Source organism: Cordyceps fumosorosea (genome assembly GCF_001636725.1).
Source record: "Cordyceps fumosorosea ARSEF 2679 chromosome Unknown scaffold_6, whole genome shotgun sequence".
Lineage (NCBI taxonomy): Eukaryota > Fungi > Ascomycota > Sordariomycetes > Hypocreales > Cordycipitaceae > Cordyceps > Cordyceps fumosorosea.
Genome location: NW_017387306.1, coordinates 617,322 through 629,607, shown reverse-complemented (window position 1 = coordinate 629,607; position 12,286 = coordinate 617,322). Strand labels below are relative to the sequence as shown.

The 12,286-nt window shown below is 56.4% G+C and overlaps 4 protein-coding genes across 4 annotated transcripts; 1 reads left to right on the top strand and 3 right to left on the bottom strand.

Annotated features, from left to right (window-relative positions):
- Positions 1 to 66: 66 nt before the first annotated feature.
- ISF_03359 (hypothetical protein) lies at positions 67 to 822 on the bottom strand (the record flags this gene model as incomplete). The annotated part of the gene is made up of 1 exon (XM_018846965.1): positions 67 to 822. The coding sequence occupies one exon, from the start codon at positions 820 to 822 to the stop codon at positions 67 to 69; it is 756 nt and encodes a 251-aa protein (XP_018705854.1).
- A 1,810-nt stretch (positions 823 to 2,632) lies between these two features.
- On the top strand, positions 2,633 to 3,913 carry ISF_03358 (Deoxyribonuclease, TatD; the record flags this gene model as incomplete). The annotated part of the gene is made up of 1 exon (XM_018846964.1): positions 2,633 to 3,913. The coding sequence occupies one exon, from the start codon at positions 2,633 to 2,635 to the stop codon at positions 3,911 to 3,913; it is 1,281 nt and encodes a 426-aa protein (XP_018705853.1).
- A 179-nt stretch (positions 3,914 to 4,092) lies between these two features.
- On the bottom strand, positions 4,093 to 5,753 carry ISF_03357 (hypothetical protein; the record flags this gene model as incomplete). Its single annotated transcript, XM_018846963.1, has 4 exons — positions 4,093 to 4,551; positions 4,614 to 5,450; positions 5,515 to 5,579; positions 5,660 to 5,753. 4 exons carry the CDS (start codon positions 5,751 to 5,753, stop codon positions 4,093 to 4,095), a joined length of 1,455 nt encoding a protein of 484 aa, XP_018705852.1.
- Positions 5,754 to 9,079: 3,326 nt separating this feature from the next.
- Positions 9,080 to 11,413, bottom strand: ISF_03356 (Zn(II)2Cys6 transcription factor; the record flags this gene model as incomplete). The annotated part of the gene is made up of 6 exons (XM_018846962.1): positions 9,080 to 9,174; positions 9,239 to 9,940; positions 10,006 to 10,718; positions 10,772 to 10,823; positions 10,883 to 10,913; positions 10,970 to 11,413. The coding sequence occupies 6 exons, from the start codon at positions 11,411 to 11,413 to the stop codon at positions 9,080 to 9,082; spliced, it is 2,037 nt and encodes a 678-aa protein (XP_018705851.1).
- Between the last annotated feature and the right edge of the window lie 873 nt (positions 11,414 to 12,286).

The following is a 12,286-nucleotide window of genomic DNA, read 5'->3' as shown; positions in this document are numbered from 1 at the left end:
GTTTTTGTATTACGTATTTCCTTTTTTCTTCATGTTCATGTCATAGCGTCATAAGAATTCGTTGTTTCATGAGTAATGCTGCTGCGCCGCGGACTTGTTGGAAGCCATTTTAGAGGCCATCTGCGGCGACATGATGAGGGAGAAATAGCCCTCTTGCGATAGGGATGGGCTGAAGCCAAGGCGAGAGGTAGAGGGCGTCCTGGTTCGGGAGCTGTTGGGGGAGGCCGGCCCTGGGGAGAGGGACGCCTTCATGGTCTTGATCTCGGGACTGCGGGTGCGGCGCTTCATCATAAGGAAGCCGCCCTCGCCAGGGGTAGAGGCGCCACCACCGGAGGGCGAGCGGTGGTGGTGACGGGGATAGCGGCTGTCGGGCAGCTCGAGCCTGGAGTTGATGGTTGTCCAGATGTCGTCGTCACCGACGCGCCAGCCGCCAAGGCCCTCATAGTCACGCTCAGGACCAACGCTAGGAGTTAGGCCGAGGCCGATATCGTGGACGGGAGTGACGGAGCCGCCGCCCACGGAGAGGACGCTGGCGTTGCTGGACCGGCGGTGGCGACGGCGACGGAGAGCGAGATACGAGGAGGTGGGCGAGGGCGGGTCGCTACGAGCGGCAGCGGCGCGGTGCAGACGGGCGGGCACTTGGAGGCCATGGAGGCCGCGGTGCAGATAGGACAGGGCCAGGTCCAGGTAGACGAGGATGCCACGGCAGATGAGGAGGGAGAAGGCGAGGGTGGTGGTGATGCCGGCGAAAAGGGCCATGGGCACGGTGACGAGGAACAAAACGGGGACGAAGAGGACGTAGATGGGATTTAGGAGGGCCATGATAGAGAGTAGAGGTTGCAGTAGGGAACGACGAGGAGATGGAAAAGACGGAGATGAAGGATACGAGCGAGGCATGGGCGAGAGACAGCGCACGGTCAGTGGTGAGGTTGACACTATAAGCGAGACTTCATCGGGTGGGGGAAGCGGATTGCCGTATACAGCGGTTCGTCACACGAGCCTGAGACAATGGGGATGGATGCACGGGCAAGGGTCTGTGTGCAGCTAGGGAAGCTAGAGAGTTGAAGCTGTTTTGTTGGCAATGCAGCTGCGTGGTGTGGTTATGAACCTTGGCGAGAGAAGGAAGGGGTGAAGCTGGCTCAGGCCAAGGTCGAGGCCATGGAGGAAGAGGAAGAAGAGACAAGATGGAAGGAAGACAGGACAGAAGGGTGGCAAGAGGGTTAGGGAGATGGCCTTTGCTTTTTCTACCGTGGATGGTCTTGTCTGGGCTGTCCGACTGTTTTAGTCTTATCTGCGGGAGCGTTTCTGGATCCCCCGCTCGGGTCGATAGGCGGGTGTTTGTGGTGATGTGTGTGTGAGTGTGTGGTGTGCACGGGCAGTGGAAACTGGTGATTGTCCGAGCAGGATGAGGAGAGGGCGGGGGAACCGGCAAGAGATTGGATGGCATGAAGAGAGGGGTTTGGGGCGTCGTTGTGCAGAATTTGGAGAAGTTGTTGATCTCCTGCTGGGTGTGGCGAGACGAGGAGGAAAAGCACCTGTCCGCCTGTAGGTTGACAATCACATGTCGAGGTCGGCGAGAAAACAGGGAAGTGCCTGGTAGGAGCTGCAAGCAATGCACTGGGTGTGCTGCAGCTGTCGGCCAGTGCAGCTGCCCGCAGTGGACCTGGGCCTCCTCTCCTGCGAGATAGCGCACCGGGAGTTGTTGGTGGCTGGAATTGGAATAGTGGGACACCAATCAAGTTGACAGGCTCCAGCAGGCAGATCCAAGCATCCACCTCTTGCCTTTTTAGCGGCCCTTTAGCGGGGTCCATCGCTGCAAGCCAGGGTCGCCAGGGCAGGGCCACAGCAGGGCGGGCTTTGCTGCAGGCTGACGGATCAACGGCCTGCCAGTGACATGTTCTGCGCATATTGGCTCAAATTTTCAGTACTAAATAAATGAATTTGCTATCTATCCATTGCGCAATTTATTAAGCATGCGACTAGAATTGGCGCCTTTTTTCATTGTACTTTAAAATTGTACCACGATGCTCTCACGTCGATCGCTGGAAATGCCATAAGCGGGCGAATGAGGCACCGTGGGTATGTACATACATACTACTACTGTAGGTACTAACCTACTCAGTAACAATGGTAACAACATGAGATAACTATCACAGACAGACTTCGAAAAGAAGGATATGCGTAATGCTCCCAGAATGCTCTGTATGCCACTCTAGTAATTCAAGGCATCTGGACCTCGAATTACGACATAGAACCATTCTAGCAGAAGTAAGCGTCCGAGATTACAAGATTTTTTTTGAGCTCTACAACGACTAGTTAGTCCTTGAATCTGAAGCCAACATTGTTTCCAAAGCTCGGCCGCATTAAAAAGAGCAGTCAGTGATCACATACTGACCGTGTAAGTCAGTCAGTAATAATAAGTTGACAAGACTGGTGGCACAAGCCGGCCGCCCACTTATTACAGCCGTTACCCGCCCCAGCAAGTCTCAGCCCTACAAGCAAGGCCATCTGGAAGCTTCTCCGCCCTGCAAACGACATCACACTTGATCCCGCAAAAAAACATGCCCGCCAGAACAACCACTACAAAACATATGCGTCATCTCTGCTGCACCCGACCGCGTGCTCAACCATAATGTGCCAGCACGAGGATGCCGCCGGCCAAGGTCACCACGCCTCGCCCCGACCGTCAGACAGCTTCCCCTGGCACCTCGGCGTCTATGACGCCCACTGCCACCCGACCGACACCATGGCCTCGATCGAGCGCCTCGGCGGCGACAACGGCATGCGCGCCTCGGTGCTGACCATCATGGCTACGCGGTCGCAGGATCAGGACCTCGTCGCGCAGGTGGCCGCCGCGCACGGCCTCGCCGGTCGTCGCCTCCCCGCCGACGGCGCCGGCTGCAAGGTCGTCCCGTCGTTTGGGTGGCACCCGTGGTTTGCGCACCAGCTCTACGACGACACCCCCTCCTCCGCGGATGATGCAGCTCCTCCCACATACAGCCCTGCGGACGACACACCCGCGGCCGCCATCGTCGCCAAGCACGCGCACTACCGCGCCGTGCTGCAGCCCGTCCCTCCCGCCGACGCCGACGCCTTCCTCGACAGCCTCCCGGACCCCGCGCCGCTGTCCGCCTTTATCGCCTCCACGCGCGCGCGCCTCGCCGCGCACCCGCTCGCCCTCGTCGGCGAGATGGGCCTCGACAAGGCCTCTCGCATCCCCGAGCCTGCGTCCCCCTCCTCCACCACAGCCGCCGTTGAGGAAGGCCTCACGCCGGGAAGCCGCGAGGACCGCCGCCTCAGCCCGTACCGCGTCAGCCTTTCCCACCAGCGCGCCGTCCTCGCCGCGCAGCTCACCCTCGCGGGCCGCGAGCGCCGGGCGGTCAGCCTGCACGGCGTGCAGGCCCACGGCGTGCTGCACGACGCTGTGTCGCGGTGCTGGGCGGGGTGGGAGCTGCCCTCGCGGCGGGAGCGCCGGCTCGTCGCGCCTCACGCCGAGGAATTTCCCGGCAGCAGCGAAGACGAGGAGGGAGGAGAGCCGCCACGGGTGACGACGGGCGGCAGCAGGTCGGGGCCGCTGCCGTACCCGCCGCGCATCTGCCTGCACTCCTTCTCGGGCAGCGCGGAGACGCTCGCGCAGTGGATGGCGCGGGGCGTGCCGGCGCGCGTGTACGCGTCGCTGTCCGCGGCGGTCAACCTGTCGACGGCGGCCGGGCGCGCGAGGACGGAGGAGGTGGTGCGCGCGGCGCCGGATGACCGGCTGCTGGTGGAGAGCGACCTGCACAGGGCGGGCGAGGAGATGGACGGCCTGCTGGAGCACATGTACCGGTTCGTCTGCGAGGTCAAGGGCTGGGGCCTGGAGGAGGGCGTGGCGAGGATACGAAGCAACTACCAGGCATTCATCTTTGGTCAATGACGAAGGTGCATACAGAGAACTTGGAGAGAGATTCTCCGGTATACATAGATGATGGAATGATTCATGCATTATGGTCCTGTTGATGCTACACTGTATATAGAAAACACGACAAAAAGAACTGTCTGTGTGAAAATGCCTGAAGAAAAGAAAAACAAATACATGGTATACCGTTCTTCCCATTACAGCGAATGCTCTCTCTCGGCACCGCGCTCATACGCCGGTGGCGCCTCGTCGTCGTAGTCGACGCTGCTCCTGCGGCGCTCGGCCGCGTCCACAGCCACCAAGTCGCTCACGACCGAGGCCGCCTCGCGTAGCTCTGCAATCTCGTCCGCCACCGTGGTTTTGTTTGCTGCCGCCTCGTCCGCCGCGAGGAGAAGGGCCTTTTCCTCGTCCCTGTACCCGGTCCACGCTGGTGGCTTGCCGTTCACATCGTCGTCGACGAAACCAAAGGCAACCAGCGTCTTGGGCTCGTCAAAGTAGCAAGACTCTTGGTACAAGGGAAGCTCGCTGTGCGCGCTTCGGCGGAAGCCGATGCGGCGGCCCCTGGTGAGGCGTCGGAGGAAAGCAGTGAGGAGGAAGACGGCGCTGCCAAAGATGACGGCGCTTTCGGCGACCAGCAGTAGCATCCGGCTACGAGTCTGCATTCCATCTATTAGTAAACGAGATTTTGCCCTGAGCATCAGCTTCAATGTCAACGTACCGCTTCGTATTGTGCCATCAACATGCTCTCTTCGAATTCGGCATAGAAGGTCTCCTCGTCCTCCCAGCCAGCCTCGACGTCGTCAACCCATTCCATGTCCTCCAGGTACACCATGTCGAAGTCTTCCTCGTCCTCCCAGGGCTGTTCCTTGGGGGCGCAGCCGAATACAGCGCGCCAGCCGCTCGCACTCTCGCACACCTCATCGTGGCTGTGTCGGAACCGGTACTCAAGGGCCTTGAACACGCAGCGCACGTCTCGGCACTCGGAAAGGGGTGTGGGTGCGGGCTCGTGAGCGAGCTGTGCCTGCAGCTTCCGCTCCAGCCTGTCCATGATGGTGGCCTCCTGGTCACGGATGAGGGCCGCCAAGTCGCGGGCCTGATTGCGCAGCTCCTTCAGGCGCGACAACTGCTCCTCGACGCTACCGCTGCGGCCAATGTCCAGGATGACAGACTCACCCTCGTAGCCTTCCACCACACCGGAATGCTCCTCGCCGCTGTCGGCCAGGGACTCGGTAACGGTTGTGTGCAGATGCAGGTAGCGGACACTGGCGACGTTTTCGACACTGGCGATCTGAACGGGGGTAGTCTGGTAAAAGGTGGCAGTAAAGGGGGAAGGGTCGAAAGCAGGGCTGCCGTTGATCGAGAGCACATTGATGGTGAGAGCCTGCTTGAGCGACTGGCAGGCAAAGGTCCAGTTGGAGGTGATGGTGATGCCGTCGTCGAGTGTCAGGTCTCCTTGGCCGAAGCCGTCGGCATCCTGTGTCAGACGACGGCCATTGACGCTGACCTGGGCCGGAGAGCAGGGCTCATCGGCTTCGACAAGATCGAGACGGAGGGGCTGGCGATGGGATGTTAGGATGGTTGGGCCGTCTAAGGAGATGGATGGATGGTTTTGTACTCACGAGAACCTGTGGTTCCGCGCCTTCCACAGGCACGTTCAAGGTGATATACGCGGTGGGAATTGTTTCTATACATGGCTAGGTAAGTACCCAATCATTCACTCGCGTTTGCAATTTTTTTAAGCAAGAAGGAAGGAAGAGAACGTACCAGTTGCAGAGACCCGGCGGACAGGAGCCGGCATCGACTCGGCGGCGACAGATTGAACAAGCAGCAAAGCTGCTGCCTTGGTGAAGGCCCGCATTTTCTCTTTCGATTATTTAAGAATTAGATGAAAAATGAGAGAAGCGAGAGGTGGGAAATTGAAAGAAGCGGAACAGGTGATGCAGGTTGTCAGCGGTCTCGCCTCTGGGACACGTCGACAGTAAGGGCGTTGGTGGCTTGCTACTGGTAGGCAGCCGCCGAAAGCCCAGTCCCCGTCGTTTGCGAACTATGAGCAAGCGAGAGGAAGAAGAAGAAGAAGAAGAAGAAGAAGAGATAAAAAAAAGTGAGATTTTGAAATGAAGAAATCAGCAAGTGGCTCAAGGTAATTGTTAATGCGGTTAGTCGGTGAAAACAAGGTAGCACGATGGCTGTCGGTACAAGGAGTTGTGTGTGATAATAAGAGGGAAGCTGGGGGAAGGAAGTGAGGAAGAGCGGACGAGACGGCAGGTATACGGAGTCAGCACGCAAGCAAGCAAAAATACGGATAATCATAACTACACACACAGACCAGACACAGACACAAAAAAGACCACAGCCCGCGGCGCGCCCACGTTGCAGAGCGGGAGGCGGATCCCGTTTATTACTCAAACGTCACTTACACCATCCCTGACGACAACAAGTTTTATTGGGCAACGGCACCTGTAAATTGGGTCTGAGCTGCTGCTGCAAGGCTGTGCCGGGGCCGAAACCATCAACCATCGGCCTATTGTCAGGCCGGGTTGTCCCAGTGGTAATACTGGGTGGACTAGTGAATGGTTAGGTGAGTGGGAGATGAATGGGGCTGGCTCGCTGTGAGCAGGGCAGAGCAGGGGTATGTTCACAGGGCGCAGTGACAGGAGTAGGGATAGGAGGTAGTTGATGCTCGACTCTCTACATTGGTTGTTGTCGTGATGACTTGTAATTATCGTCAGAAGCCAACAGCACAAAGCTTGCACCCCATCCACCCATCCTCGGCCAACCTTGAGGGAAGAAGGCGCCTTTTGCGTGGCTGTTGATGACCCCGAAAGAGAAGCCGAGTGGGCAGAAAAAATCGCTAGTCCGCGTTGCAATGACAAAACGAACAGAGTTGTTCCATGGGCTGGGCTGGCTGGCTGACGCAAGTCGCTTTTCCCAAGATGGGCTGGGATCGTCCCACTAGTTATCCCACTGCGCTCAGAGAACTCGCATATTACTCGAGCCTTGCCTCGAGGGTCCTTTCTCCGGGATACAACGACAAGGGAGGACGAGACAACGGGCGGGCGATCGCTCGCAGCCAAACTCCCTACCGTTTAGCTGGCAGTACGAATTACTACCGGTACTACTAGGTATGTACCATTGCTATTAGCCTACTAGTTTACCCAGTGAAAGTGGGTGCGCAGTTCCTCGGGTGTCCGGGAACGCGCCTCGTAAGGCGGCGCAGCAAAAAGGAAAAGAAGACTTTTGCGAAATTATTCCCACTTCAGAGGGGTCAAAGTTCCTACAGCATGAGCCCTTTCCCCCCCTGCCTCCCCTCGTATCCCCCCCCCCATCCAACCAGCAGAAAAGCTTGTTCCTGCAAACCCCTGCTGCCGATGGGCCAGAGTGTCTGCAAGCACCAGTCAAAGTAGATCGTCCATCCAGACAACCATACCGCGCCGCGCGGCCATTTTTCTTGGCATTTTGATCCCACTGGGCTGGGCCCATTCCTGCCCTAGAAGTAAATAAAGAAAAACGGGGGTTGGGATTGAAATGCCATGCTATAGGGCGGAGCGGCCGCGTGGTCTGAACTGCGCCAGAAAGAGCTGACGAGGCCTTCACTTCTTCGCGAACCCCCCAACCCAAGTTGTACGGGAAAAAAGAAAGAAAAAAAAAAAAGGCAGCGTAATGGATATAGTTTTAGAGAAGGCATCAAAATGCTGTGCTTGTTAATAACCCCCCCTCTCCCCGCCCGCTTCCTCATCTTGCGCTGTGGCTGCTTCGTCGTCTCCCCTGGCCTGCCTGGTGGCTGGCTGTCAAGCTCCTGGTGCTGGCATGTAATCAATAGTCATTCATGTATGGCGTTTTCCGGCTTCTTGACGGACTTTATCATCCCACAAGGCGGCTTTACCTTATTTCAAGGCCTTTTTTTCTCTTCATCAGCGTTTCTGCACGCAGAAATCCCGCACCCCCCCGGTCAGCCCTCCTCGTAATACCAAACAAACGTACACGTACACCTTCTGTAACTGGTAATAAATATCTTTACACCTGTGCGATATCCCTGCTACCAAAACAAGGTCGTAGAATACGAACCCCTTCCCGACATTATTTCCTGTTACACCGTGCTTTGTCCCATGCATCGCTAGCCAATCTGTACCAAGTATTGATTTGCTGCATGCCGTCACCTGAGCGGCCTGGTCGTGTGCTTCGCTTCTTAAATTAGATGCGACAAGTACGGATACAGCATGCAACTCCGTAACTTATACTGAGTAAGTGTCCTCTGTCACCATTTGTTGTTCCCCCCGCACAAAGCGTTCGTCTAAGCCTTTTTTAGAACACACATGTAGTAACGTAGGGCCCTGCACTCCCTCCGTGCCGATTAAACCGCCCTCGGTTTCATCGCCAACTTGGCACTCTTATGCGATTTTCGGTGCCAGAAACAATCAGCCTTGGCGGCCTCTCTCGCCACGCCGAGCCCCTTCGGTTCACCGATCCCAACAACGGGGCCGGTCTGCCCCGCTGGACTTTCAGCCCTGACGCCCATGCGACGAGACATGACACTGGCAAGTCTTGGACGGGCATAAGTAGCTCCTGCCACAACCTTTCAGATTGGCTTTTTCCTTCTCCCTTGCGCCAAATCCCGCCAACTAGTTAGGCAGAAAAGGGGGCGGGCGGGCGGATTGGCTAGGCGCCCAGCTGAAGGACTACTACCGTCAATAATAAAACCACGACATCCAACGAAAAAAAAAAACAGCATGGCCCCGGGTACACCGTCGTGTAGTGTCCGCAGGACTATCGTGCCTTTTTGTTCTCCCATGTTGTGCGCAGCGCCTCCGGCCGTTCTAGACCCCTCCGGCCACCCGTCCATTGCTGCCCACGTGCACCTTCGCTGCGGACCAGAAAAAAAAGCATATCTCTGTGACATGTCTCACTCGTGGTTGGAGGGTCACTGATCAATCATATGGTTTCATTTCAAACGAGTACTGAATAATTGCTGGAATTTTGTGCCTGCCCAATGGCTTACACGCGATACAGGCCGCAAATTGTCCGCTATCCCAGCCCACCAACAAAGCGCCAACGCTTAAAGATGCAGAAACGCTCCATCAACGTGTAAAAACAGACATGAAGATAAAACCCAAAAACCAATAGAATTATAAGAAATGGCCAAAACATGTCAAACACTGGGTTATTTGTACAGGGTGCTGCCTAGCCTCATTCAAGTGCCAGATAGCTGCTAAGAACTTCGATACGGGTGTGGGCCACCTCCGAGTCCTCCATCATGAGCTGCAGAATCTCGATCATGCGCGCTGCATCATTATTAGTACACAGATCTTCGTGTTGAGGAAGTGTGAGGTTTGGCATTATACGTACTGATATCAGCCCTGGCCCTCACGAAGAGCGGATCTCTCGCAAGCGTCTCCTTGCCATCAGGTTCGCGGAGCGCCTCGCGCAGCACGTTGCCAATGCAGACGGCTTCGAGAAAGGCCCGGTGGTTAAACACCCACCACACACGAGCCTCAGATTCAAGTAGCGAAAAAAGCATGAAGAATGCGCTGATCGCATCGTGGGCCGCCTCGAGCGTACCACGAATGTTCACCGGCACATCGGGACTCTCGGATGCATGCACCAACATCAGGTTGTGAAAGTAGTTACTCGTCAGGAACAGTGTCTGCCGCACAACTCGCTTGTTGGTCTGTGCCATGACAGTCAGACTGTCGGCGTCCCAAGACCGGAAAACGTCGGGAAACGACCGGTACACGGCACGGAAGTCGGCCACCAATTTAGACTTATGACGGCCAGTGCTGCAAATTGGGAGATCGAGAGAGCGTGGCGAGCAAATTGTTTCCTGCACCAGGTTGGCCAATGTCCACGAGCCCCTAATGTAGGCAGTATCAGTCGGGTCGCTGCTCGCAATCGAACTTCCATGGTCGCCGAGGTCGTCCACCGAAACATCCGTATGCGTCGCCGAAGGAGGTAAGGAGAGGAGTACGGTCAAGAAGGTGTCTTGAAGCAAAACGGCTTGCCATACTTTGCGCCGTTGTTGTTTTTCAAAGGGACTTGCGTCAGGGGTAACTGTGGAAGATGCATTAGAAAATGACAATAGCAACGACAACCAGGTAAAGAGCAGCCTCTCTTACCAATGTTTGGGTCGCGGTGCAGGCCCATGGCATATGCTTGACGGATAAGAATACCCGCGAAAGCCCAGCCATCCGATGCGTGGTTGTCGTTGATGAGAAAGTACGTCATCAACACCATGGCCTGGATGGAGCGTAGAGAAGCAATGCTGAGATACGACGACATGCGCAGAGCCTGGTTGCTGGCGGATGCGTAAAACTCGGCCTGCTGTTTGCGCTCTTTCGCACTCGTAGCTGTGACGAATTGGGTTCCCAGAGCAATCATGACAAAGATCTGCGCAATGTATGCGGCGTCCATCTCTTGCTTTTGCTGGTCATTCATGCGCCAGAATTCCTCGTAGTCGGCGTAGAACGTAAGGCGATGGATCATTGGATAGACGGGGTCAACGCATTCGAAGTAGCGATTTATGAGAAGGTCAGCCTGCTGCTTTTCGGGAAGCACAGAAATGACCTCCTTCAGGCCGCCTTCACAAGTCCAGTAATTGGCGAAGGGATGTTCGGAGCCAATCCCGAAAACATTACTCGAGGATGACTTGGAATACGGAACATTCGACATCAGTCCAGTAGAAAGCGCCAAAGCGCCACGCGAAGTACTATCGCCAGTAGCAGCGTATCGGTCTGCAATGTTGGGGATATTGGTCCTGCCGTCGGTGCCCGCCTTCTTTTTGGGCGCCTTGGTCATGCGTCGACCAGTAGAGGCAGATCGAGTGGTTTCCCTATATGCAAGTCAGACAGAGTCGCCATGTGGTAAAGAAGAAATGCAACTTACTCTAGCAAGTTGGCAACATGGGCATACCTGCATTCGGTTTGTCTCTTGATGCCTTTGTTGTCGGTTAGTCCCTTCCGTCAATGCAAGTACGACTTGTCCGTGTCAACCTACAAGCCAGGCAATGAGGGCGACCGCGGTCACACTAGAAAAATGGTGAGTGAAAGATCAATACAGGCATGGGAAAGGCGGAGAATTTACCTTGGTCTTCCGTTCTACGCATTCGTGGCAGGACAGTGTAGGTTTGTTGCGCTTCTGCTTCTTCTTGGGAGGGCCATCGCCGGTGAAATTCTCAGTCTCGTCATGGAATTCCCTTCTATCATCATGGTAGTCCCTCCTCTCGTCGGAGTAATCGCGCATGTCGTGCGGAGACTGCATTGGAGGCGGCGCATGGCCATGGTAAGAGGCACTGTGGTGATGCAGAGATGAATGGTGACGAGTGGGAGGCGAGGTGGTAGAATGGGCGTGGTTGCTGCTGGGGAGCCTTTCGTGGCCAGGACTACGCAGAATAGACGGCGGCGGTGGCGGAGGATGCTGGGTTCGCGTGTGGTGATCTGGGGAGCCGAGAAAGGACAGAGGTGCCAGCCGACCTGCCTGTTGCGCAATGGCAATGGGTGGTGGCAGATGGCGTGGAGGAGCGTTCATTGTGGGCGGGGGGGGAGGTGGTGAAGCCGTTGTCGGGGTTGGAGATGGCAAGCCTGAGCTGCGTTGAAGGATCGCGAGCGAGACAGCCCACCGATTGGGGGCCAAGGACGGGTGCGCGCCAGGCTATAGGCCTGCGTTGAGGGAGTCGTCAAATAGGCGAGCGTTGAAGGTGAACCAGACAGGGCACGGGTGATGAACTAAGGCGGATAGAGCCACAGGCGGTGGCCAAAAGACTGATAGAACCTCGAGAGCGTGGGAGCTGGTGGTAGCGGAGGAATCGGTGGTAGTGGGTGGTGGGTGGTGGCCGCGTGTGACGCGGTTGATGGTTTTTGGCTGGGGACGTTGGGGACGGTTCGTCTCTCGCTTGCCTCTGTTGCCGCCACCCCGGCTTTGGGGGCCAGAGGAAGACGATGGATGCGACGTAGGTAGGACAAGAAAAGGAGTCGATGGTCAGAGGGAGAGGAGAGGAGAAGAGAGAGGGAGGAGGAAGTCGACGATTTAGGTAGGTAGTTAGGAGGGCTCAGTGCCGAGAAAAAGGCCGGAAATAAAAAGGGCTTGGAGGGTTACGCGCGATGGGCAGAAACAGACGAGTAATATTAGCATCGAGAGGAGCTGGAAATAAATAAGATGGGCGACGAGGCGGGTGGGAATAAGCAGAGAGAGGAGGGGGAGAGGAGGTCAGAAGGGTCCTGGAGCTTTGGTGGACAGTGGATTTTGAGAGGCTGAGGCGCTGGAACGAGGCCGGTAGTGGACTCTGAAGGAGGGGGGGTGTTGATGGATGAGGTGCAGAGGTAGTGTAGATAGTGCTGGGGCGAGTGACAGTAGGTAGGTACAAGGTGTCATTGGCATCTGTATTGAAGCATCGCAAAATGT